The sequence below is a fragment of the Pseudorca crassidens genome, chromosome 1 (assembly GCF_039906515.1).
Source record: "Pseudorca crassidens isolate mPseCra1 chromosome 1, mPseCra1.hap1, whole genome shotgun sequence".
NCBI lineage: Eukaryota > Metazoa > Chordata > Mammalia > Artiodactyla > Delphinidae > Pseudorca > Pseudorca crassidens.
Genome location: NC_090296.1, coordinates 175,076,213 through 175,103,277, shown reverse-complemented (window position 1 = coordinate 175,103,277; position 27,065 = coordinate 175,076,213). Strand labels below are relative to the sequence as shown.

The window sequence follows — 27,065 nt, the reverse complement described above, 5'->3', positions numbered from 1 at the left end:
AAACAAATCTGAAAACCAGTGGTCTAGCCTATTTTGTAAACTACTAAGGCTTCTACATTTTTCTCACCATTCTGTGTTATCTGTGGGAAAAAAAACAAATATATCCAAAACAAACATTTATAAAACACTTAATGTTTGCCAGGCATTGTGTTTGGTTATTTTCCAGATGTTCTCATTTAGGTTCTTTAACAAACAGGTTGGGGTATGGTTTCCATTTTACAGAGGAACTGATCATACATGAAGCAACCATTTTTCCTTTCTTTCCTGTTTCTTTTTCCTCTTCTGTTTTCGGGTCACAAAAATAGCAAAACTAGGACTGAATACAATTTTTTTTTTTATTCAGAGAATGAAAAATTATATAAAGTTCCTATATTTCTTCAATTCTAAAAAATTTTAGGGTCACACACTCCTAATTGACCTGAGTACTGGGAGTAATATTCCATGTTCCTTCAACCCACAATACTATTATTGAAGCACTTAAATAATACTTTCTTAAGCTTTATTAAAAAATAAAGCTGTTTGCCCTAACTTTCAAAAAATCTTCTTCACTATTATTATGCTTCACATTGTATTTTGGTCCACTGCTATTACCACACTACACAATAATTATAACTTACCGGTATAGCACTTCACAAAGTGTGTCCCATATACATAATCCAATCTGATCTTCACAACTCTATAAGGTAGGTGTGGAAGCTATTATTACTCACATGTACTAAGGGCTCAGAAAGATTAAGTGGTTTGGCCAGTTACAAAGTTAGTAAGTAAATGACTGAAATCCAGTTCTCCTGGCACCAAATTCACCCTCTGTTCTACCATACTACTCGTGACTCTTTGCCAAACATTTCTGAGTCCTTTTTTCTGGTAATGCTGGTGTCTTGCATGGAGCTATTTAGTCTCTTTGTCAATGTCTTTTATGATGAATGACATATACTTGTGAGATGTCTAGGGTACACTGTAAAATATATTTTTTTCTCTACGTTATTTATACCATGTAACAGGTGTAAACTGGACTGTCCCAGGCAAACCAGGACATATTGCAACCCTACCTAAAAATAGTTAAATACTTTAATTTCATTCTTAAAGAAGTTAAAGCAGATTTAACTTAAAGATAAAATTCAAGCAAGCATAGAAAAAGACCAATAAGAATGCTAACAATGTAGATATAGAAAGTACAGTTTCTAAATAAAAATTTCTCACCAGACTTTTGTTTATGTTAACTTTATCTGAATGCTCACCCAAATAAAAACACAGGGATGTTTCCTACAATCATGAAATAATTTCTCATGTGTCTGTTCCAGCAATCAACACACTAGATGACAATGACTTCAATTATTTACCGTCATCTTTTAATGGCATGAAGCAAAAATCTGGGGGAAACAAGAGCTTGTAAGGGTTAAAATAAAAGAACAGTACTTTAGAGCGATGCTGAGAATTGGGGCACGCAGAAGAGCATTTACAGTGGATTACTAAGCTTCCCAATTCACCAAAGAGGCAAAGTCCAGTAATATAAGACTCCTTTGTAGCTAACTAAAAATACATTGTCAGTGGATTTGTCCAGTTTTATGTATAAGCAATACTTCTTTCACCTGAACTAATACTAGTAGTCATATAAGCCCCTTATTGCCATGTGCTGCATTTTTTTTGCTAATCTTCAAGGATTTAGCTTCTTTGCCACATACCTCAGGGCACCAACTGATAAAGCTCTAACTCTCCATTTTTCCGGGACACCAGCAGTGCGGCCTTGCAAAAAATGAAAATCGCTCAAGAGATTTAAAGGGGAAATTTATTTTTAAAATCCTGACTTGAAGCAAAGAGGTGGATTTTTAAAAAGCTTATCTATAAGGAATCAGTTTAAATTTAAATTCTATCTTGGAACTCTTTCATGCATTCCAGCTTTAAAGTTTATCTTCTGACAGGGACTTTCTGCAAAGGTAATGGGCAGCTTTGTCAATATAATCTGGCCAAGTTTTACTTCCTATTTTTTTAAATGTTAAACTTCTTTCATTAAAAAAAAAACAAACAAAAACCTATGTATGTGTGCTAGGTAGGGTGGCAGCAAGTTCAGCCAGCACTAGTTCAGATGTTTATCTATGCTAATATGTCAGAAAAACACCCAGAAATACTACTGGTGAAAAGCGGAATTTAAAAACCAAATATTTTAGATGCTGAACTATGACAAATGGTAACCATCCTGTTATCTTTCTTAACGATGAAGGTCTGTACATTATTTCCATTCAGAAACATAGTCTAACACTGATAGACTGTTTAAAATATTCAACAGACAGAAGATCTACGGTTGTGGTGAAGTATAACAAGCGGGATCCCGCGAGGACAATGAAACAGGACTCGGGCTTTCAGTAAGTGTTCAGTTCGTTCCTCTGAAGCCTTGGGGATGGACTTCAGGAAACTTTGATAAATTCAAACATACTTAAACATTAAGTTACTGGCTTCCCCTTGGAACAAATAGTTATAAGAAACAGCAGGGAATATTTCCCCCTTCTTACTGGGGTTATTTTATTTACTGAAAACCCTTCATTTCACTAGTTAATCATGAAAGCTGATGAGAAAAGGCTGGAAACGAGTCAACAGTACTTTACATAGAAAGGAAAGACGATGGAGACCTTCTGTCAAAGGCACAAACCGGGAAGACCACTTCTCATTCTCTAAAAAACAAACTGTTTAAAGTTCAGTAAAAGACTATTTCGGGGCAGATGCTAAGGGATTTGGGGATAGACTGGAGAAACATGAGACATTTTAATTGTTCTGATGACTGAAATCATTCAAGCTTTGAGGACCGCCACTGCCTGTCCTTTAAAATATGGCAGCTGAACGGGAGCTCACTATGGGCTGATCAGGGACTAAAGTTTTCTAAAAATCACGAAGGCCCTTTACTCTAGATTGTGAGCCATTCTCACCCCCCTCACCAGCTTCCATCGTGGGCCTGAGAAGCCCACGGGCTTTAACCAGACAGGCCTGGGTCATGTCACAGCTTGTCCGCAAGTTACCCTACCTCCCTGTGCAGTTTTCTCAACCCTCAGAGCTGTCGGCCAGGCCTGACAAGGACCAAGCGGACTCACTCATTAAATACGAACTGTGTGCTGATGTCATTTACCACCAGGTTAGCTCACTCAGTTGCCAATGTTAGCTCAAATAAAACAAGTGATCAGGCAGCAGGAGAAAAACGGGGGGCGGCGGGGGGGGGGGGGCGCGGGGAGCTCCATTATGAAGTATGAGCTTTCCATTCTAAACAGATCCCAATTATCTCTGGGTTGATCATCAGCATTACTGGTTACTGTAAAGAAACTGGATTGTCAGAGTCCATGTATCTTAAATGACACAAACTAGTCTTCACTCAGTGTTTCCTATGAGAAGGCAGAAGAGAAAGCCTTTTAAGCCAAAATATTCTTAAGAGCACGTATAAAAACTATTGTTCTTAAACAGAGGGAAAGCATACTTTATAATGACGCGGTCTCTTCCCGGTGTCGAATGGGAGGAGGTAGAGAGTGAAGGAAGCAGAGGGTCAGAGGTTAGGAGAGGCTGGTGAGTAACTAAGAAGTGGCAGAGCTGAGACCAAAAACCAGGTCAGTCTGACTGCCAAAGCCCAGGCTCTTCAAGGCCCAGTACTGGGCCTTTTTATCTACAGTCTGTGACGTCATCATTTTGGGGTGAAACTCTACCAGGTCTTCTCAGATCATACTCCAATAAGAGCATAAAGACATATTTCCAAGTCTGACAGATGGATTTTGGCTTGTCTTCTATACAAGGTTATATGAACCTTCAATTCCACTAACATAAATGAGACATTTTCTTATTTATTTTTTTACTGAAAATGCCACAAGTAAAAAGAGCCAGGGTTTGAAAGAAAGTCATGTAATACATACACTGACAAACACAAACACAGAATTATAATAAAAATTTAAACTGCTCTGAAATTTTCTATTAGGTTTATCACAGCTAAAGCTATTATGGTCAAGTTTGTGACCGTTTAACACGTTGCTCTTAGTATGTTTTCCATAAAAAGTTACTTTGGTTCTACTTGCAACAGATGAAAGAGCACACTCCTAACCCTGACTGATACACACTAGCTGCCCATAAGGGGAATTAGAAGACTGCATGAATCGCCATACTCTGGATTATTAGCACTACTAGAAAAACGATTTTTCCTTCTGAGGGGGCATCACTGAACCAGGTGCCATAAATTATTTCACTTAATCCATTTTTAATTTAAATGTAGGAAAGGAGAGTGGTTAAGAACATTAGTTATAGTAGCTGATGATGGCCTGGGTTGAAATTGTGGTTCCCGTTCAACCACTTATTGGGTGTCTGATCCTGGGCAAGTTTATTCATCTCTCTAAGCCTCAGATTCTTATCTTAAAGTGACAGTAATTACAGTATCTACCTGATAGAGTTGTGATAAGGAACTAAACTTATATATGGTGTTTAGCATACAGTAAATAATAAATGTTAACTATTACTGTCTGCAGTTTTTAAAAAAGTGTGATTATCATATCCCACTTGAAAGACGAAATGCTGGGAAATTCCTTGGCGGTCCAGTGGTTAAGATTCCATGCTTCCTCTGCAGGGGGTGTGGGTTCGATCCCTGGTCGGGGCACATCCCGCATGCCGCATGGTGTGGCCAAAAAGATAAAATAAAATAAAATGAAAAATAAAGATGAAATGCCTATGGATTAAAGAACTAAAACACCTGCCTCAGATCTGCCTGATTCCAAAGCCCAAGGCTCTTTCTAACTACCATGCAGATTCCCGTTTAATTAATGGGATCTTTATTGGTTCTTGTATTGATAAAAGTGGGTATGACTGGTAAAAACTTTATAGGTAGGTAAAGTAAATATGGGGAGGTTTTTCTTTTAATTAAAAAAAAATGCCCTTGCTTGCTGATCCAGGTCCGTGTCCAGGACAGTTGCTTCTGTGAGCTGCTGAGGAGCCGGAGGAAGGAAACCACGGCCCTCGGCCTTCTGACTGCAGACGTTTTCTTGGGGCAGCTTATATACGCCTTGTTTTGATTTACTCTTGTTGTCTTCTGTGCGTATGTAAGAAAATTCTTAGATCATATGCAACCCAGTTTCACGTCTACTTTCATTTACTCATATGGCTTGATACTTGGGGGATTAAGTGGGGTTGAAAAAAGAGAAGTCCTAATGTCTAAGTTAATATCTCAATTTCTACTCCTTGTCAATGGCATCCCACAGGTTACAATAGATTTACCCTTTCCTAGCTGCGCAAAGGGCTAAAATTTAAAAGGATGCCCAGGAAGCAGACATAATTTTTCAACACTGGAACCACAGCTGACTCACCCTGTCACACACAGGTCAGTCACCAGGGTCCAATGAAGCAGCCGCCTCTATTCAGGTTTCTATGTTTTAGGGGTTGATTCAAAATGGAATAATAACACTCGCCATCCCCATCACCGCCTTCTCCACTTATTCAGCATTTACTTATGTGCCAGAAATGGTACTAAGCAGGTCTCAGATGTTATCTCATTTAATCCTCACCTAAGCCACTTGCCGAAGTTCACAGGGCTGAAAAAGTCAGGATGGGAACTCCTAACTCCAGAGACAATAACGTTTATTATTTTTAAAGCCCTGATGGCTGACTTTTGTAAGTTTTTATCTTTAAAAACTGATCCATAACCATCAAAACTGATACAAGGACTTGTATTCCTCTGTTAGGTGAAATCTGTGCGACTCATAACTGACCCTTTGCCTCTAGCCAAGATGGTCTGAGAGACATGTCCTTGCCAAAGTCAGGTAGGTGCTGAGGAAAAGCATGGGCCGCTGTTACCAGCTAACCTGATGGGCTTTACTGAAGTTCACAGTGGCCTCTGAAACACCTCTACTGACTTTCCAGAGGTGAGATGGTGATGAAAGCAACAGTACTCTGATGTGCTGAGGGCTCACTTGCCAAGTTACTAGGTACCCGATGGGTAAGCGGCTAATCGCTGCCGGGCAGGATCACCAGCCGTAAACATTTCTAAACGGGAAGTAAGTCTGTGTGTAAATGACCCGGCTCCTGCTGTTTGTGTGACCTTGATCCTGGACAAGTCACTCAGGCTGTTTCTCATCCATAAAGGTTGATAATAATATCTGCTGGACCTGTGTGACGGGTGTGTCGGGGGAGACACTAAGGTACATGGAAGTGCTTTAAAATCTTCCGGGCACCACGGAAAAATAACACAATGATAAAGTGATTTCAAAAATGGAAAAAAGAGTTGGATTTCTATGTCTTGCTGATGTTCGGTTATTAATATCAGAAGTTCCATTCCACTGCCTTATATTTTAGAATAATAGCCAAGGGGGACAGAGAAAGAAAAAAGTTAGGCAGAAAAATGTGAGAGGTTACCTAGCTTGTCAGCTAAACTAATCTTCCCAGTTAAGTCTGAAATGGAAAACACTGCAAAAGTATGGATAATGGAGCTGCTGTAGGTCAAATACAGCATATTTTATCATGTGGAAAAAATTACTAGGTATGATTTTGTAGCCACCCTCAAAGAGGAATGCTCCCAGAGGGCAGGGAAAGGCTACCTGAGGATCTGTACGTATGGCACCAGACACTTAGACACTTTTTAAGCAAGTTTAAAATAAATTTCTCCATCAACAAGTCAACCACTATAACCCAAAGAACTGTGGAGAGAGAGCAAAGCTATAAAAGCAGAGGTCGCACCTTGTGCCCATAGGATCGAGGTCCTGGCTGCTACAAAGTGCACGACGAACATCAGTCTCTTTGGCTATATTCTACGGAAGCCTGATTTACTTACATGGGAAAATACTTAGAATTAGTTTCTACCCACCAACCAGGCTGCCAGACGAGCTAGATACTCAGAGACATGTCCTAATCTTTTTAAAGCAGAAAAGAGGGACTTCCCTGGTGGTACAGTGGTTAAGAATCCGCCTGCCAATGTAGGAGACACAGGTTCGATCCCTGGTCCGGGAAGATCCCACATGCCGTGGAGCAACTAAGCCTGTGCGCCACAACTACTGAGCCTGTGCTCTAGAGCCTGCGAGCCACAACTCCTGAACCCGCGTGCCACAACTACTGAAGCCCACACGCCTAGAGCCCGTGCTCTGTAACAAGAGAAACCACTGCAATGAGAAGCCCGCGCACCGCGACGAAGAGTAGCCCCCGCTCGCCGCAACTAGAGAAAGCCCACACGCAGCCACAAACAAAATAAATAAATAAAAATTTAAAAATATCCTGTTAAAAAAAAGAAAGCAGGGCTTCACTGGTGGTGCAGTGGTTGAGAGTCCGCCTGCTGATGCAGGGGACGCGGGTTCGTGCCCCGGTCCGGGAAGATCCCACATGCCGCGAAGCGGCTGGGCCCGTGAGCCATGGCCACTGAGCCTGCGCGTCCGGAGCCTGTGCTCCGCAGCGGGAGAGGCCACAGCAGTGAGAGGCCCGCGTATCGCAAAAGAGAAGAAAAAAAAAAGGCAGAAAATAGAAGGATAAGAGATGCTACAGGAAGTAGAAGACAGGCATAACCTTAAATACTTGCAAAAATGGCTCACCAAACAAAACTGAGTCAGTGAGCAAGGACTCCATGGGCCTTGCTGTCCTCTTAGGACAGCGCCATGGTTTTACCTGCTCTTAGAAAACTGGGTGCTGCCTTTCCCGGGTATCTAATATTTGGGTACAAATTAGCATGCTGCAGACTTGATAATTACAAAAATATTATTCACTGTTGAAGATTACAGATCTTTTCAAACTGCCAGAGATTTGTGTGGTTAACGCAGAGCTGATGGTCTGTGATTAGACTGCTCTTAGGCTATGAATTTTTAACGTTTTCCAGCGTGTGGGGAGGGGGGTTGATGACAAGTTTATGGGTTTGAGAATTAAAATTAAATTTTGTAAACGCATTACAGACGTGTTTCCAGTTAAGCTGTGGGTGATTTACATCCGAAAAAGACAATTGCTGGCTTTGTTTACCTGCGCTTTCAATAGAACTTGGATGAGACAGGGCCCCCAAGGATAAAGTGCTTACTTTTTCATGCTTGTGTCTCTCCTTCTCTTTCTCCCTCTTCTCTCTCTCTCGCTTCTCCTTCTCCCTCTCCTTCTCCTTCTTCTCCTTCTCCTTCTCTCTCTCTTTCTTTTTCTTCTTCTCCTTTTTGTCCTTTTTCCTTTCCTTCTCCTTGGGCTTCTCTTTCTCTTCGAACAGCTTCTCGGGAAGCATGGGTGTCAAGGAGGGCAGCATGGCCGGGATCCTCACGGCCGCCGCGGGGCTGAACAGGGGCAGCGCCATGTCCTTGGGGGGCAGGACCAGGGGGACTGGGGCAGCCTTCAGCTTCTCTTCTCGGCCTTTCTCTTTCGTTTTCTCTTTGTCCCGCTTCTCTTTATCCTTTTTGCCCTTTTCTCTATCTTTCTTCTTGTCTTTGTGCTTCTCCTTTTCCCTTCTCACCATTCCATCTTTCAGTCTTGCTTTTGGATCCACATCTTCAAACTCTTTTATCTTAAACTTGTAGGGATCTGCCTCTTCGTCTTTGAGAAAGTCCTTCCAGGGATACTTGGCTTCCTTGCTGGTCTCCTTCCCTTTCTCCTTCTCTTTGCTTCTCTCCTTGCTTTTGTCCCTGTCCCTCTCCTTATCTCTCTGCTTCTCTTTCTTTTTCATCTTCGTCTTCATTTCCTTTTTCAGCTTCTTTTTGACGTCCGTGGAGGCCGGCGCTTTGGGTTTCTCCTCGTATACCTTGTGCAGTGGCTCAGGGGTGGGAGGAGAGACTGAAGGGGAGGAGATGTAAGGGAAGCTGGGGGGCACGCTGGGAGGGGTCCCCATCTTGGCTTTCCGGACCACCTCGTCGATGGATGCGTCCATTGTCCAGGAATTGTCAGAACTTGAAGCTCCGCCTGAAAGAGGGAGAGGGGTGGACCCGGACTTGGGGAAGTTGCTGGAGGAAGTGGTAGCTTTTGGGGTAGCACATTCTGAACCTGAAATCCTCTTAGGGCTGGTAAAAATGTCTCCTTCTGACTCGGACCCAGAAGAAAACTCAAAAGGGTCTGGCTCCCGTTCGGCACAAGCCCGTGCAATCACAGCATCAATAGAGTCGTCGATGGTCTTATCAGTCACGACGGCCTTTTTCGGCTGATTCTCATGGTTCAGTTTCCCAGCATCAGGGGCTGTTTGTATTTGTTTCACCTGAATGGTCTCTTTACTAATTTTTTCACTTATTGTAGCTGAAAGAGTCCTGTTAGGGGTGTCGGGTCTGATGGGTACTTGGGGAATGTGAGTGATGACCTTGGGACTCTTGGGGCTTTTGGGGCTCTTCGAACGTCCAGGAGACTTCTTTTCTTTGGATATGGTTTTTGGAGACCGAATAGGACTTCCGACCATTGCTGGTGATGGAGTCATTTTGGGTGATTTAGTCTTCTGCCCTGGAGAACTGGTTTTAGTCTTTGTTTTAGGTGTAAACGACCTTGCTTCCAACGGTTTTGCAGTTGGCAGCTGTGATTTTGCCACTGGAGCTAACATTGGTGGCTCTGGTGACGGAGGAGCTAGGTCCGTGCTGTCCTGGACGTGGACGGGGGACAGCATTGGTGGGATCTTCTGGGGGTTTATTGAGCTGAGTGGCTCTCGAGCCTCCAGTAACACCACGTCCAGGGCGTCCCCTTTAGTGCTTAGCAGGCGTGGCCGCTTCATCGTGGGCATTTCTTCAGCTTCCGGACTGTCCAGCGGTCTCTTACCCAAGAAGTTCTCATCATTGATAATTTCCTCCTCTTCCAGTTCATCATCTTCTTCCAAGGGAACCTGCATGGCTTCTGCTGATGTGCCCCCATCGGTGGGCACCTGCTCTTCTTCTTCTTCTGGTGAAGGAAGAAAAATGAAGTATTAGAACATACATATATATAAAACCTAAGAAATGAAAACAATGCTTCAAACATGATTTCTAAGAAAGAAAGGAAATTATTGACAGTTGTTAGAGAGTAAAGTGGTAAGTTTTCTAGAACCTTCCAAACTTGCATGCTGTCGTGCTTTGAAGAGTGGCAACCAGTGACAGGAGATATACAAACCGCTTTCCTTTCTAGTGGTGTGGCTCTAAATGCAGGATCTGGAGTTTGCTAAGGATTTCCTGTTTGCCCTCTGCTTCCTTAATTAATTCTTTTCCTAACTTGACTAAATACTGCCTTTCTGTTTTCTGCCTCCTCTTATGTACACGTGTACACACACACACACACACACACACACACACACACACACACACACACAGACACACCCCTACCTCTAAAAACCAAGAGATGGGGGACTTCCCCAGGGGTCTAGTGGCATAGAATCCACCTTCCAATGCAGGGGATGCGGGTTCGATCCCTGGTCAGGGAACTAAGATCCCACACGCCGCATAGCAACTAAGCCCACGCGCCACTATTACTGAGCTTGCACGTCTCAATGAGAGAGGCTGCATGCTGCAAACTACAGAGCCCATGTGCGCTGGAGCTCACACGTCTCAACTAGAGAGAGAAAACCCTCACGCCACAACCAGAGAGATGCCCGGGTGCTGCAACAAGAGACCACACACTGTAATGAAAGATCCTGCACGCCTCAATGAAGATCCCATGTGCCGCAAGACCTGATGACGCAGCCCAAAAAAATAAGGAAAATAAATAAATAAAAAAATAAAATAAATATTTAAAAAAATCAAGAGATGGGTTATTATATGACTACTTTCCTCAGAAATGACAGAAAAGAATACTTTTTAAAAGAACCTTCATAACATATTTTAATTCTTGGAGTTTGGAAAATGTAAATCTCCAACCTGGACACAATTCATACGCTATTTATGTCTTCTATTCTGCTGGCTTGAGGACAGCCACTTTGAGAAGCAGTGTGGTGACATGAAGGAAACATTGGCTTGGTGTTTCAGCAGGCGTTCAGGCATCACAGAGCAACAGGCCTAAGGCAATCTCTTAACCTCCTTGAGGCTGTCTTCTGACCTCTCAAAAGGGGCTGACGTTACTTGTCCTACCCACTTGACTGAGTTGCTGTGGGGTCAGATTATTTCTCTCCACACATATTAACTAAGCATCTACCATACGTAATGCACAATGGTAAAGGCTGAAAGAGCTACAGAATAAGTCAGAAATAAACCACGACCTGAAAGAGCTTACAGTTCAGCAGGAGTCGCCGTGTAAGTGTCTAGCACATAGAAAGTGATCAGTAGCATAAGAGAGATAAAGTGCCACAGCAGTTCAAAGGAGAAACAGAATACCTCAATGTCAAAGATCTGGGACACACTTGACTACTCAGGTAGCATTTTGGATATTTGGAGATTGATAATGGTGAAGTACAGGATGTAGGAACAGATGACACAGAGATGGAGGGGTGCACATAGGAAGTTGTATAAGAACCAGGGAATAATTTGTCTGGAAGGTAGGGTGCAAGATGGGAAATAGGAGAAAGTAAGTTTAGCAAGCTTACATCCAGATCCTAGAAGTTTTGAATTCCAGAAAAACAAACATGATCTTTATTCTAGTGGTAGTTTAGACCTTGTAAAGATTTTTAGACAAGGGAGAAAAATGACTGGAGTGTATGTTAGCAAAATTACTCTGGCAGGAACATATATGATGGATGGGAGGTAATGGATACTAATGGAGAGGTGACAGGTTAGGGGTTATGAAATGATGTAGGGAAGTGACAAGAAAGGTCTGAACTAGAAGAGCGGTAACGAATAAGAGGTAGATGATATTCTGAAGAGAGAATGAACAGAATCTGATAAGTGATTAGGTATAAGAGTGGAGGAAGGATTCAAACAGGTTTAAGGCTTTCAGCCCTGGTGAGTGAGAAATGCAGTCATTCATACAAACAGGAAGTAAAGAAATAGAGAAGGAAGATGATTATGAATTAGCTCAATCCTTGAGATACACTATTCAGAAAACAGGACAGGGTGTTAGGGAAATCTTTGCTGCGCTCAATGAAATCACAATAATGGATAATGTCAGCAAGGGAGCAATCGGGTAGTCAGGTTTAGATATTCTAAGGATAAAGAGAAAAGGAGGCACTAGAGAAATCAGGAGAGGTCAAAGAGATCAAGGGGGGTAACAGTTTTCAAGGGGAGGACTCAGGAACAAAATCAAACGCCTACGAGGGCAGCGAGAACAAAGGCTCACAGCAGAAGTCCCTCCAAGGGCAACACTGAGGGGGGAAGACGTAATGTTCGTGAAAGCGCTTTGTAAACTACAGAGAACAAGACAAACTGGAGACACAATTATTGCTACCATTACTCGAGAATAATACTGTCATCCATCCAGTCACCCAAGTGAGAAACATCACGCCATGCTGCTATTGCACTTTCCCCTCTTTCTCCAGATCAGAATTGTGAACTGTTTTCTATTCTGTTTCCTTTCATGTGTTTTCCCCATCACTACTGTTAGCTCAACTCAGCACTGGGTTTCTACACATCGTGTTTAAGACTGTACTACTTTGCCAGTGAGTAATTCTATCAAATTGGAACTGGCAAGATGACTACCACACAGGCATTTGAACTGCAGGATGTGTGTCACACTGGGCTATGGAAAACGGGACTGTTTTTCCAGCAAATACTTTAGAAAACAGACTGGTTCATTTAGAATTTGGAGCTCAAGTATCTCAGAAAAATATTTTTAAAATTAATGGTTGTTGCTTACATTTAAGTGAGAAAAATTTAACATAAAACTTAATTCAAAGCGGTCTCCACAAGCTAGGAGGGATTACTCCAATTCTGTTACTTTATTTTTATGGTTTCTTTTTTTTGTTTATTTCAAGTCCCTGCTGTTAACTTGTATGCCTCTAGAAGCTTTATGTGGTTTAGAGGAATATAAATGAATTATAAAAATAAACTATTACAAGAGCTGATTTTAGGAATACTTAAATATACAAATGTTTACTTTTAATTTACAATTTTTTTACGCTTAAAGATTTTATAAGAAAGCTTCAATTGCAGCATCAAAATTAATCAAAATGAAAAGGGAATTTTGCTGGAAGAGAAAGCCTTCAGCTTTAATAAGAACAGGTGTGAAATGTTTAAAGTGTGAAAATATTTACAACAATTTTCTGAATTAGAAATTATCTGGTACATTGCAGAGCGTATAAGTGATGTGCATGTAAGGCATAAAGCATAATAGTGAACGGCTACCTGTAAAACAATTGTCGACTTCCGGAAGACAGCATTAGCATCATCACCACAACGCCCCTTGGTTCCTTTCTAATTCATCCTCTCCTCTCTCCACTCTCACCCCCATCCCCAGGTAACTACTGGTCTTTCTATCTCTTTCCTTTCTTTGTTTCCTGTACAGTTTTACCACATTTGTATGTAGTGACTTGTTTTTGAACTTTATATACGTGGTATCATACTATAACGTTCTTCAGCTTTTTTGCCCCTAACATGTTTCTGAGCATCACCTATGTCCATTCAGGTAGCTGTAGTGCATTCATTTTCACTGTTGTAAAAATGTACCACACTTATTAATCCGTTCTCCACAGTATTAAAGTTTTCCACTTGAGTGAATATATTTTATTTTTAAAATATTACAAAATGCAAACAAATGAATACAACTGATCTAGCTTATGCTTGCTCAAACACAGACTTAATTGGTGATTTTGCATAACGAGTGTCTGGCTTTCTATTACATGAGTTATTTTAATTCTGTGTTCTAAGAGTTTGGAGTAAGATAAATATGTGATGGCTACTGAATGGTTTATTCTTTACCATCATCCAAACCCCCACCTGAAGGTTAATCTCAGTTTGATTACAGGTGAACAGCAATGAAGTATTCCTTGTGTGTATGTGTATAATGAGCATGATTCACCAAAAATCTGTAAAATATCCTAAAAATGGTTTTTAGCATTTTCCTATACTTATCCATGAAAACAGTTTTACTATAAAATAGCATATAATTTGGTTAACAGAAGTTTAATATTACAAGATACTTGATCTTTTGACATGTTATTATATAAAGGTATAAAAAACAGTATAAAAAAATTTTTGAGGGGCTTCCCTGGTGGCGCAGTGGTTGAGAGTCTGCCTGCCGATGCAGGGGACGCGGGTTCGTGCCCCGTTCCGGGAGGATCCCGCGTGCCGCGGAGCGGCTGGGCCCGTGGGCCGTGGCCGCTGGGCCTGTGCATCTGGAGCCTGTGCTCCGCGATGGCAGAGGCCACAACGGTGAGAGGCCCGCGTACCGCAAAACAAAACAAAAAAAATTTTTTGAGTCACAAGCTCTTTCTAATTTAACACAAATATAGACACAAGAATAAAAGCTGTGCTCGAAAGTCAAAAGAGTGATGTTACGATATGAGGAGTATTTTAAAGATTTTTTTTATTTCCAGAAAACTAAGAACTTATTTTCTACTGTTTAAATGTTTATTTTTTTTTAAAGATTTTCTTTTGATGTGTACCAATTTTAAAGTTTTTATTGAATTTGTTACAATATTGCTTCTGGTTTATGTTTTGGTTTTTTGGCCACGTGGCATGTGGGATCTTTAGCTCCCCGACCAGGGACTGAACCTGCACCCCCTGCACTGGAAGGCGAAGTCTTAACCACTGGACCGCCAGGGAAGTCCCATGTCCATCTTTTTTTAAAACTTCACAAATATTGAGAGGAGTGGAGGGAGACAATACAAACTCCATTCCAATTTTCCTTCATTAATGACACAAATAAGTAATCTACACTCCCTATACTTCCCGGAGGAGTAATGAGCAAAACGCACTTCTTTACCAAACTTATCGAACAAAACCGAAACAAGGCAATATGGTCTGAACACACCAAAAGGATTTTTAGGGGTTAGTTCTAAGCTACTATAAATATTGACTTAGAATAAAATATCTTAAAAAAAATCTTTTTAACTAGAATAATAAATTCCTTTAAAGAAACACTATAATCTAAAAAGCTCATGGACATTAGGAAGAAAAGGAAATTGCAAAGGCATGAAAGCTTCTTATCTCATTAACTACACAGATTCATGATCTTAAGCAGAAAATATACTTGTGCTACTGAACTTTGTAGGGACAATAAAATGCTATCTGTATATATTTCACCAAAAATTAAATGTATTTAAAACTAGATTTCCTGTAATGTTTTGGAAATACACATACAGAAATTAATTTCTAGCAACGATGACATGAACTTTCTTACTGTCTTTTTAGTTTATGCACACTGATGTTTTTATAACAGATATGAAAGGATTCATTTAAAATGCACATTTTTCAAAAAACATCTTTCTATACTAGGTATGTTTATTACAACCAGTTACTTTAAGTGACTCCATACTACTTACATTCATTCATTCACTCCTTACTCATCATTCAATCATTCGTTCACCTACCGAGTGCCTTGTGAACACCAGTGCAGGGAGCACCATGTTAGATCCTAGGAACATACAGTCAAATAAGACATGACTTCCTATCCTGAAGAATCAACTACATTTTGTGGCCATCCGTTCAAGTGCAACTATATTTTGTGGCCAACCGATCCAGCAAGGATCGGTACAAGGCATGTACGTAGCCACATCCAGGGATACGAGGACAGAAATCCCAAGGTCAACAAGAGAGGAAGTGGATGGAAACTATATTTGGGGTCCGTTACCAGAGCCACAGTTCGACCTAGCACAGCCCATTTACCCTCTCAGACCTAAGTTTTCCCATCTGCAAAATAGAAGTACTGGGGGGTGCGGGGGTGGGAAGGGATAAACTGGGAGATTGGGACTGACATATACACACTACTATACAGAAAATAAATAACTGATAAGAACCTGCTGTATAGCGCAGGGAACTCTACTCAATACTCTGTAATGGCCTATATGGGAAAAGAATCTAAAAAAAAAAAAATGAGTAGATATATGTATAACTGAATGACTTTGCTGTACACCTGAAACTAACACAACACTGTCAATCAACTATACTCCAATAAAAAATTTTAAAAATAAAAGTAAAAAAAATACACACACACACACACACACACACACACACAAGTATTGACATCTGACTTCTGCTTCGAAGAATTGAAGGTCTCTAATATTAGGGCCATCTCCACATGCAGGGAGATGATCTAAAGGGCAGGACAGAGTTCTTTCTGCCCCTAAATATCTCACTGACCACATGCTACAGTGCTTGGCATTCTGACCACTTGATTTATGTCTTGGATAAGGGCAGTATCTTTAAGATGTTGCTGCCAAAATATTTTTAAGACTGTAAAGCTGACATGTGAATGATTCTATCCTAATTTTTGAGGTAAGGAGACTCTGAGTAAACGGTACTTCAGTGAAGTAATCTGACGGAATGCTGAGGATGGAGAGGGTCTGGAACCCAGGGTGCTGCCAAGAGGGGGAGGCTCTGGTGGGCTGCTGCTGTTGGGGGGCGTGTCTAGGGCAGTTGGAGGATGACAGGCAGACACTGGATGCCTGGGAAATGCAAGAAGAGCAGCAATATTAAAACAACCCATTCCATCATTTTATCTTAGTTCCAAATGAGGCCAAAAATTTTTTTCGAATCCCATCTACGTGCCCTCATAAAATATTTTAAAAATTGTCCTGTCTATAATGGGACTGAAATTAGACCCTTGAAACACAACTCAACATGTATAAGTGTGTAGGTATTTTCTAAACAAACCTGTTTACTTAAAAAAATGAAATCACTAGCAAAGACAAGAAAATTAGGCAAGGACAATTCATACAGTACAACCAATCAATAACAATAAATTGATAGCAGAGTGAAGCTGATGTGTTATAAATACCTATATAAACACTGACCTGCAGAAAAGCACTATTTCACTAACATTCTGCACAATAAAAAACTAAAATGCTATATAAGCAAGCCAACCTGAAATGACACCTGGTATTATAAATGGCCTAATCTATATGTTAATACTGTTGTATCACATAACTGCAGCAAGGCTAAGATAACAGTATGACTTTGGGGTTTCTATGGCTACATCCTGGGCTGGCGTGCCTGAAAGGGCTGGCTGCTGACACTACACAAGCATTCTGAGTGCTTCTTTTTGGTTATTTACGATATGATTTATGATAACAACAACATCTCCTATTTTCTCTCCTCCTCAGATACAATAAATTGCTATCGTTAATCACCCTTCTTAGTTCAACTATGATTACAATAGCATAATAGGGTCTGGCTATGGTAATATTGTGGATTTTTTAAAAGAAATAAATACAAGGAGATCTCTTCAGACAATGTCAATATCTCTAATATTTTAATCATCTTCCTTTAAGTCCTTCAGAATACACTCTATTACAACTAAGCTTCCATATCCAGGATGTAAGCCCTTTGTGCAAATCACATTCATGATCGAGCCCCACACATTCACAAATCACTACCACCACGATGTTCTTAAACTCACCACAGCAGTAAGACTGCACATAGGATACGGTTTCTTTTCCAAGACAAGACAATGACAGTTGTTTCTCTCTTGTATTGAGGAGACTAATCTTACTGCTGTTTTTTCCTCCCCAGAACTAGACAAACCAGGCAAATTAGTCATTCGTCTATCAGAAGGCTAAACAGTAGAGAAAGAATAAAAACTTTGCCATCATGCAGACATGTGTGACCCGCCTTTGCCAATTACTGGCTGTGTGGTTGCTTAATCTTTCTGAACTTTACTTTCCTTTTATGCCCATTCGGGTTAACAGCTAGTACTAACTCTCTGGCTTTTGAGTAACAGTAAGAGGAATCCTTTTCCTCCCTGCATCAATGCCCTTTCCACCAGATCTCGGCAAGAGGTGGAGCCTACTTGATTTGGGTGGCCGGGTAACTTGCTTTGGCTGATGGGTCAGAGTTGGCAAATGCAACACAAGCACAGGATGGAAAACCACGTGCAGACTGGGGCTTGCCCTCCTGCTGCTCATGGGAGACTTGCAACCACCCTAGGGCCCGGGTTAGCCTCCTGGGTGATGAAAACTGTGTGGCTCAGAGCCCCAGCCAAACCGTCAGACATATGAGTGACGCCATCGATTACTAGCTGATGGCAAATGTCCAACCGAGCCCAGCCAGACCCAGCAAAAGGACTGCACCGCTGAGCCAACCCCAAATGCCAACTCCCAGGACTATGAGCCAGTAAACAGTTGCTGTTTTAAGCTACTAGTCTTTGGGGTGGCTTGCTACACAGCAACATGTTAACCATGTGTTCACATGTACATGTACAGTGGATTCATGTTATTTGGGGGTGATTATGTTCTATAAAGGGGTTGCAAACACTCAGTCAGTGAAAACCACTGCTCCCAAAGGAAATACAAGGTTAGGTTCCTATGAGGCTTTGGTCACAACATTTTCGTCAGCAGATCAATAAAGAATCTTGTTTTATGTGTGTTTCTGTTTAAAGACATCTCATTTAATATATACTGTTGATTCATTCACAGTGAACTCACGGCCAACGGTACTGCATGGAGCTGCTCTATTCTTTCTATTAAGGCACATCAAGCCCTCTCGCACCTGGGAGCACCAGCCAGCGTCACGCTTGGGGGACACTTTAGATAGCAGAATCACCAAAAAAAGCAAAAAGTGCAAAAAGCATGGCAACAAATAGACTGAAAATCCACCTGTCGACAGTCTGAGCTGAAATAAGAAGGCAGAGTGTCACTTTGTTTAGACTCAGCTAGAAATGTGCACAACTCAAATTTCCTGCCCCCCTGCGCCTGTCCGTGAATGACTGTGGAAGCAGCGTGTGCACTGAGCTGGGGGTTACAAGTACATTCTAGCCAGCAGGCGAAATCACAAATACACAATCAGTGCATAATGAGGGTCGGCTACATATAATTAAATGGACACAAACCCATCAACATCAAATATTTTTATGAACAACTGATTTAAAAGAAAAGATTTTTCTTGAAAAGTAATTCCAGTCCTCAGAAGGTATTTAATAAGAAGATGAAAAGTGCCTTATGAACTATAACATTGTGATTATACCTGGCAAGACATTTTCCCAAATCCAAACTGGGACGTATTTTAGTTTAAATTTAAAGAAGCAGCTATGTGCAGAACATTCTGCTCAAGCCACATGATCATTCTTTGACTTACTGGAACATACCCAGTTCCTTCCCTTCTCAGGGTCTTTATACCCACATATTCCGCTCCTCTCCACTAGCAACACTCTTCCCTTAGTTACTTCCGTGCTTGTCTCTCACCCTTTGAGTCTTAAGCTTAAGCACTTCTCAAAGAAGTATCCCCTGGTCGTGCCTTATCTCCAAAATGAGTTACAGTTTGTAACTGCTTGATTGTTAGTGCATTTTTAAAATCTATTTCCCCAACTAAGCTTCACCATGTTTTCCCTTGGCTGCAAAGCAAGCATCCATGGCTAATAATCAATATTCCCTTCAGCAGCATTACTATTAGAAAAGAAAGAAAAACTATTTTACCATATTTTTTCTGATACTAAGTTGTCAAAATATGAAGAAGTGTGTATCTCGGAATTGCTATTTTTAGAATAATCAGTAGCATCTTCTTGTCTCTATTGGATGAGACCCAGTAGTGATGGAGCAGTCACTGCCTGCCCATGGGTGAACCTGACCATCATTCCTGGTAGCATGACTGGACACCAGTGTTTCAGTTAAAAATTTGAAGAAGAAATATTCTTCTTCAGTTCTATGCAGTTAAAAAGAAACATCTGTATGATACGACTAATTGGCAGCATGCCTTTTTTCCCCTAGTGGTACATAAAAGAATGGTGCTTCTTATGATTGATCATGTGTCTTTTTTTTTTTTTTTTGCGGTACGCGGGCCTCTCACTGTTGTGGCCTCTCCCGTTGCGGAGCACAGGCTCCAGACGCACAGGCTCAGCGGCCATGGCTCACGGGCCCAGCCGCTCCGTGGCATGTGGGATCCTCCCGGACCAGGGCACGAACCCGTGTCCCCTGTATCGGCAGGCGGACTCCCAGCCACTGCGCCACCAGGGAAGCCCTGGTGTGTCTTAAGATCAGTGAAATATGATAGCCGTTCCAAATTATTATTAAATGTTTACTATGCTCCTTACTAAATAATACAGAGAAATTGTTTTAGTTATTAAAGTAACATTAAACTGGACACACCTGAAATTCAAGGGTCCACGAAGACCCACGAGAACTTGCAACTGCGACTCAAAGGGAATGGCTCAGGCAAGTGGTAGCTTGGCCGTCGCCCAGGGCTCTCCATTTTCCTCCTCTTCTTGTGCCCACTTACATAAGACCTCCCCGCTCCGTCAACTAGGTCGTGCATCAGTCCTTTCTATGAGACTAACTTGGCCCGTGACCTCTGCGCTGGGGGCAGTGTTTAGGAGCAAGCTCTATTCCAAGCCCCAGGTTATTACGAAGGCAGCGTTTCATTACAGCGTGAACAGCAATGGACTGGAAGACGACCCTGGTTCCACGTTCCTCTGTGACGATGAGCACAAGATTCTTTCTCTGCACACACACAAAATAATGACAGCCCTACCTACTTCCCAGGGTTATCGTGCAGAGTCAGCACGAGCTCAACGTGAAATCATTTTGAAAACTGTTCAGACAGAAGTTGGTGTCAGAGGCGGTGGCAGCAGCCGAGACCCTCCACCGCCACGGTCCTCCACCCAACCAGCAGCCCTGCCCACCCCAGCTGCCGAGCCAGTCCCCCAGAGGAGCTGCTCCAGCAGTGAGCTTCCCCCAACTACGCATGTATAATCCTAGAGATCTTAGCAAAATCATTTCAAACGAAAGCTTGGTATAATTACACAATGGCTGTTATCAAAGCAAGATTAGAAAGGAGACTAAATTTCGGATGACTCTGGTTTGAAATGGTAAGAGAAACATTAGTTCAGTACCAAATGGTAAATTTAATAGGGGGAAAGAAATTCAGTATTTAAGTTCGGATTTTTACGTGTCTATCCTTGCCTCACTCTATTAACTCCAAAGATCCTCGTACTTAGAAGACAGCCTGTAAAATCTGCTGCTGGCCTCTCAAACTTTGGTGACTCAAAATAAACAAAAAAACACCCTAAGAATCCATCCTCATACAAGCCACAAAACAAGCAATTCACAACGGCATAAAAATGACTAGAAAATGCTATGAAATTACAATCAACTCTTTCCTGGCGTGGATAGGGAGTAGGGGAGGAGCACAGAGGTTAACCAGTCTGTGAGTAACAGAAAGTTACCACACACATGAGATACGGATTAAAAAATTCTTAAAAATCAAAAGCAAAAGGTACTGATTTTTAACACTGAAATGACTTGGAACGTCATTTAAATTTTCTTTGGTAAAAGGCGTGTCAGGAAGTCCCAACGCCTCACGGATGAATGTCATTACAATATTGCACTTGTGTGTCTTTACAAAGAAATAGTTTTGACTAAGAAAAGGCTAAATATGACAGCTGTCCGTTCTATCAAGGCCACGGGTCGGATGAGACTGGAACTGACTCTCTCCAACTCCAAATGCTAAACCAGAGCCTTCCTGCTCGAGGGCCTCCGATGGTGTCCTGTCCCATCACAATTAGAGTAAAATCCCAGCCTCGCTGTGGCCCATCAGGTCTCACACCATCTCCCCCTGCCCTCACTCACCACTCCTCTTCTCAAACCACACTGGCATTTCAGTGTTCCTCAAACTTGACAAGCTGATTACCTGGAACGTTCCTCCTCCAGGTCTTCTCTCTGTTTCTCTTCTCCGTTTACGCACATGTCCAGTGTCGCCTTGGCAGGGGGTCTGCTCTGGCCCCAGCCCCCGCGGCCTGCCTGTCCCCACACTCCACGCCCTGCTTTATCTCCACTGCACTCAGTCCTACCTAACATCGTCTTATTTATTTGCTCAGCTATTTTTTTGTCTCACTCACTAAAATGTAAGCTTTCTGAGGGCAGGAACTGTATCTTCTGGACTATATTCCCAGTGTCTAAAACAGCAGCTAACCCAGAGAAGGCCCTTAATGTTTGCTGAGCAACAGCTCTTAATGAGCATGCTATCCTGCCTGCGGTGGTGGCTGAGGCCATGGGTTTAAGAAAGGCCGATGGGGAAACACACAGAGTGAGAAGAGCAGAGAACTGACATTTTGAGACACAGCAAAATGTAAAGTAGTGGCAGAAGGAGAATGGGATGGAATTAGCCAATAAGCCGGAAGAGGAGAATGTATAAGCAAGTATAAGAATTTTTAACAAGTAGGGAGTATTCAATTGTGCCAAAGATCAGAAAAGTATCAAATAACCCAAAAGAAAAGTATTATTATGATCCATGATAAGAGCTATGAAATAATTAAATAGGATAAAGTAATAGAAAATAACAACCAGGGGGGTAGTGTAAGGTACAATGCTGCCTCCTTAGACGGAGTGGAGACACTATCCAAACACTGATTAATTAAACAGAGATGTGAATAATTAGAACAGCTAGTCGGAAGTAGGCCAGGGGGCATGCAATCTGGGTGCAGGGATCAGCACGGGGAGCGGCCGTGTTTTTGTCCTGGGGTCTCTGCAGGAAGCCTGTGTGCTGACAGTGAGTCAGGGAGGGGAAGACAGAATGGGATGGGCTGGAGAGGCAGACAGGGCTTTACTGAAAGGTTGATGGGACGTCAGTGGTAGTTTTAAAATAGTTTGATCTGTCTTGAAAAAGATTACTCCAGCAGCTGTGTAAAGAATACTAGTCAGGTTACTGGTGAGCTGAGTAAACAGCTTTAGTAGTGGTGGAGGCAAAAGCTGGAGGGCGGTAGGGTAAGGAAAGTATCACGAAGTAAAGACCGCCTCATTCATTCATCTATCCATGCATCCATCCATCCATTCACCCACCAAATATTTATTACGATCTATATACAACAGGCCATACAGAATAGTAAACAAAAAACAAGGTTTCCCTTCTCATGGACTTTACATGCTGGTAGGGCCGACAGGCAACAGATATATACAAAAGATAATTAATAGTGATTAAGTGCTAGGAAGATAATAAAACAAGATCGCCTGTCTGTGGAGGGAAAGGGCTATTAATTTAGATAGAACATTCACTAAGGAAGTGATGTTTCAGCTGAGACCAGGTTCGTGAGAAAGCTAGAGGCATGGGGTGATCTCCTGAACAAGCATCTCAGGGAAGAGACGGCAAGGGTGAGGCCATGCTGTGGGAACAGGAGGAAAGGCAGGCTGGCTGGAGGCGAAGCGCGTGGAGGAGTGTGTCTGAGCTCAACGGGAAGCGTGATCAGAAGAGTGGAAAAGACAGAGGAAGGTAGGAAAGATTGCTACAGAGAGGTATCAAAATGCTCACTATGCAGATGGATGAACAAGACCAGCTATTAGGTAAGGCGAACAAAAGAACCAGAAAATAACAGTTCTTTAGTCTACTCATGGGGAAAGAAATTAAAGGACTGGCTGCATTTAACACAACCACACCAATAGGAAATCAATTATTATATGAAATTACACACATATAAAAAGTCACTGAGCATGCATATCGGCACTGCTCTCCCACTTTTACACAGTGAAGCAGACACGTGCCAGAGGGCAACGCACTTACGGTAGATCAAGATAGGACATCTGCCTTTGGGATAATACTTTATTCTATTTTGCGCAGTTTGCTACCATAAAAATAAAGTAAAAAACTACAACTACATTTAAGTTGATTGATTTTTACATTGCACAGACTTCTAGGTACAGAGTATACATACTTTTAACCAAACCTTTATTCTAATGTAGGATTGTCCCCATGCTCAAAATGACCTTGACAAAATTCTGGAAAAAATATCTCAAGACCTGGGGCTCTAAAGCTCTTTTAGAATTAGCTCTGAATAATTGTCCCACAATATGAGTTTCTTGATTAATTGCTTAAGATAAGGTCTCCTTTTCGTTGCTGGCCTCCAGTGGCTCCACTAGTTCCCACAATCACTTTTGTCTCATTCTTCTAAACCTTGGAAGGCTAACAGAAAAATCAGAGATACACCAATTCCATTACTTGAGGATTAGCTAAGAGATAACCCTTTGTATTCCATTACTGACCATTATTTGAGTAATTATTCAATAACTACCGTATATTTGAAAGATGCACTAATTGTTTTCTGAGGCTCACTCCTGCTTTGCACCCGACAAGTTGTGAATGCCATGTTCTTTAACACTGTAAATCTACATTTGGGTCACATGAGAAACATGGCCAGTAACTTTCACTGCATTTCATTTTTCTTGGATTTCTTTTCCTACCTGAAAAGTAAAAGCTGAAAGAAGAAGAATTAGTCAGTTGAAGGTCTTACTGACTAACTAGAAAATTAGGACTCTATTTTTGACCAGACTTACGTCTTGCAAGAGTCAGATTTCTGCATAATTTAGACAGAAAATGGGCAGGGGATTCCTGCCAATTTCAGCAAAATTAGTATTCAGCCACCTGAATTTTTGGCAGTATTCCAGTATGTTTATCCAAAGCAATAAGTAGACAGAAAATTAAAAAAAATTAACAATTGTGCCTAAATAAGTTAGTTTCTCTCTTTACCTCTCTGTCTTCTCTCTCTCTCTCTCTCTCACACACACACACACACCCCAACATTAAAAAAAAAAAGGAATGAATAATTTTAAAAGCACATTTCATGAATGGATTCATAGTTTTGTGTTCTCCCCTTAATATCAGTTGCAGACAAAACAAGAAAACCCATCCCATTTTCAAAGTACAAAGAACCCTAGGACAGTCAGCTGCTCAAACACAGTCTACAAAGGGGGGAATGTGTTTTCTTTCTTAATTGCTTATCCTCCAAATAAGGCAAACCAGTTACCTCAATCCTTGACTTCCCTTGTTAATAAATGGAAATGACAGAGACAGTGATTCCAAATTCACTAGAAATTGCTTTAGAATGTATCCTAAAGAAAGCTGAAAACCCACAGAGCTAATTTTTGCTTACCTTTAGCTCCTTCTAGAACTCTAGCTGGCACCAGGAAAAAAAAAAATACGAAGAGGCACAAATCATGCGTTTAATATTTACTGAGCACCTACCATCTGCAAGATTTGACCTCAGAGAAAACTGGGAAGTATTTAATCTTCGTGGCCATATTAAGCTTGAGTCTGGCAGTGTCTGACTTTGGTGGCTTGCAGACACCCCCAGCAGCGAGCAGGGTGTTGGCAGGGGCACTGAAGATTAGAGTAAGGTTTGGAAGCTATGTGGAGAAGGTTGACAAAAGGGGGGCTTCTATTCAACAGTGTTTGTTGTGCACCTACTATGTGCTGGGCACCAGGAGCTAAAGACCCAAATAAGTAAAAGACCCTCAAAATGCTCACCTATGGGAAAGTTACAAATTGAGAAACACATGTATCACTTAAAATGAGGTAGTTTGGGGCTTCCCTGGTGGCGCAATGGTTAAGAATCCACCTGCCAATGCAGGGGACACGGGTTCAAGCCCTGGTCCGGGAAGATCCCACATGCTGCAGAGCAACTAGGCCCATGCGCCACACTACTGAGCCTGTGCTCTAGAGCCCGCGAGCCACAACTACTGAGCCCATGTGCCACAACTACTGAAGCCCGCGCGCCTAGAGCCCGGGCTCCACAAAAAGAGAAGCCACTGCAGTGAGAAGCCTGCACACAGTAATGAAGAGTAGCCCCTGTTCGCCACAACTGGAGAAAGCCCACGCACAGCAACAAAGACCCAACGCAGCTAAAAATAAATAAAATAAATAAATTTATTTTAAAAAATGAGGTAGTTTGCAATAATAAAAAATAAGCAGATGGAATTCCCTGGCAGTCCAGTGGTTAAGACTCTGCACTTTCACTGCTGGGGCCCTGGGTTCGATCCCTGGTCAGGGAACTAATATCCCACAAGCCGGGCACGGCACTGCCCCCCCCCCAAAAAAAAGGGCAGAGTGCTAAGGCTCTCAGAAACAAATAGTAAGAGCAGCACCATCCAATAGAAATAAAATGTGAGCCACATAATGGGATTACAGTACCTGAGACATGACAGGCATCAGGTTCAACAAATCTTTGTTGAATTAAAATGAATCACACTTTTCCAGGATGTGCAAAGTATAATTATATTTATTCCAGATGAATATGAAAATTACTTGTCTTTGCTGAGATTTCACTATATGGCAGTTGCGGGGGGGCGTGCACTGGTCAGAAATATGCTCTGTAGTAGGAGACATCAACTTGGAATGCTATACCTGCTACTAAAAATTCATTCTTGGATAAATAAAATGTGGTATGTCCATACAATGGAATATTATTCAGCAACAAAAAGGAATGAAGTTCTGACATATCCTACAATATGGATGAACCTTGAACATTATGCTAAGCAAAAGAAGGCAGTCACAAAAGATCACATATTATATGATTCCATTTATATGAAATGGCCAGAACAGGCAAATCTAGAGAGACAGAAAGTAGATTAACAGTTGCCTAGGACTGGCAGGAGCTGGGGCGAAATGGGGAGTGGCTGTTAATGGGAATGGGGTTTATCTGGGGGGAAGGTGAAAATGTTCTAAAATTGATTGTGGTGATGGCTGCACAACTCTGTGAATTGTGTACACTTGAAATGAGTGAATTGCCTAATGTGTGAATTACCTCTCAATCAAATTTACATTACAACAACCATTTACTCAACAACCATGTGAATGACTACCGTATGCCTGGCACTCCTCTTGGCACTGCCTTCACTGGGATAGAAAGCAAAAAACTCAAATATACATGATATTTTTTTTAAAAGGCAGGATAAAGGGACAGAGTGATGAGGCGTGCTGCTGTAAATGGGGAAGAGGTGACAAGGGTGTTTTCATCCACATACAGCAGAGACCATGTGTATGTGTCGGACACCTGTATTCAGGTGTTTTAATAATTAGATAGTAATGCAGAATGGGAATCCAGACACCCTGTGCTAACAGAATTCTCCTAGAGTTTATCCTTTATTGTAAGACCTAACGTGGTGCACTAAAGAGAATTATTTTTAAAATATGTCTTCCTGTCATTTTATCACTAAATACTTTTTATTATAACTATTTTTTAAATCATTACCATATGGATTTTATATTCTGAATACTGCTGTGGCTAAACAGTAGAGTAGGGAATTCAGCTGAGACAGAGAGGGAGAGAAAGAGAGAGAGAAAAAAAGAGAGAGAGAAAGAGCAGGAGAGAGGGAGAGAAAGAAATAGGAGAAAGCAAAGTAGTCCATCAATTTTCAGCCAACTTTATTGCCTTCTCCTCCTTCC

The 27,065-nt window shown here is 41.6% G+C and overlaps 1 protein-coding gene across 2 annotated transcripts in view; it reads right to left on the bottom strand.

Annotated features, from left to right (window-relative positions):
* Positions 1–27,065, bottom strand: part of TAF3 (TATA-box binding protein associated factor 3) — a 152,984-nt gene that overhangs the window by 29,561 nt on the left and 96,358 nt on the right. The window contains exon 3 of one of the 2 annotated variants that reach the window (XM_067700926.1): positions 8,000–9,810. In XM_067700926.1, the coding sequence (XP_067557027.1) occupies positions 8,000–9,810 (1,811 nt within the window). The remainder of the gene's footprint in view (positions 1–7,999; positions 9,811–27,065) is intronic. The other variant, XM_067700915.1, reaches the window with a different exon arrangement.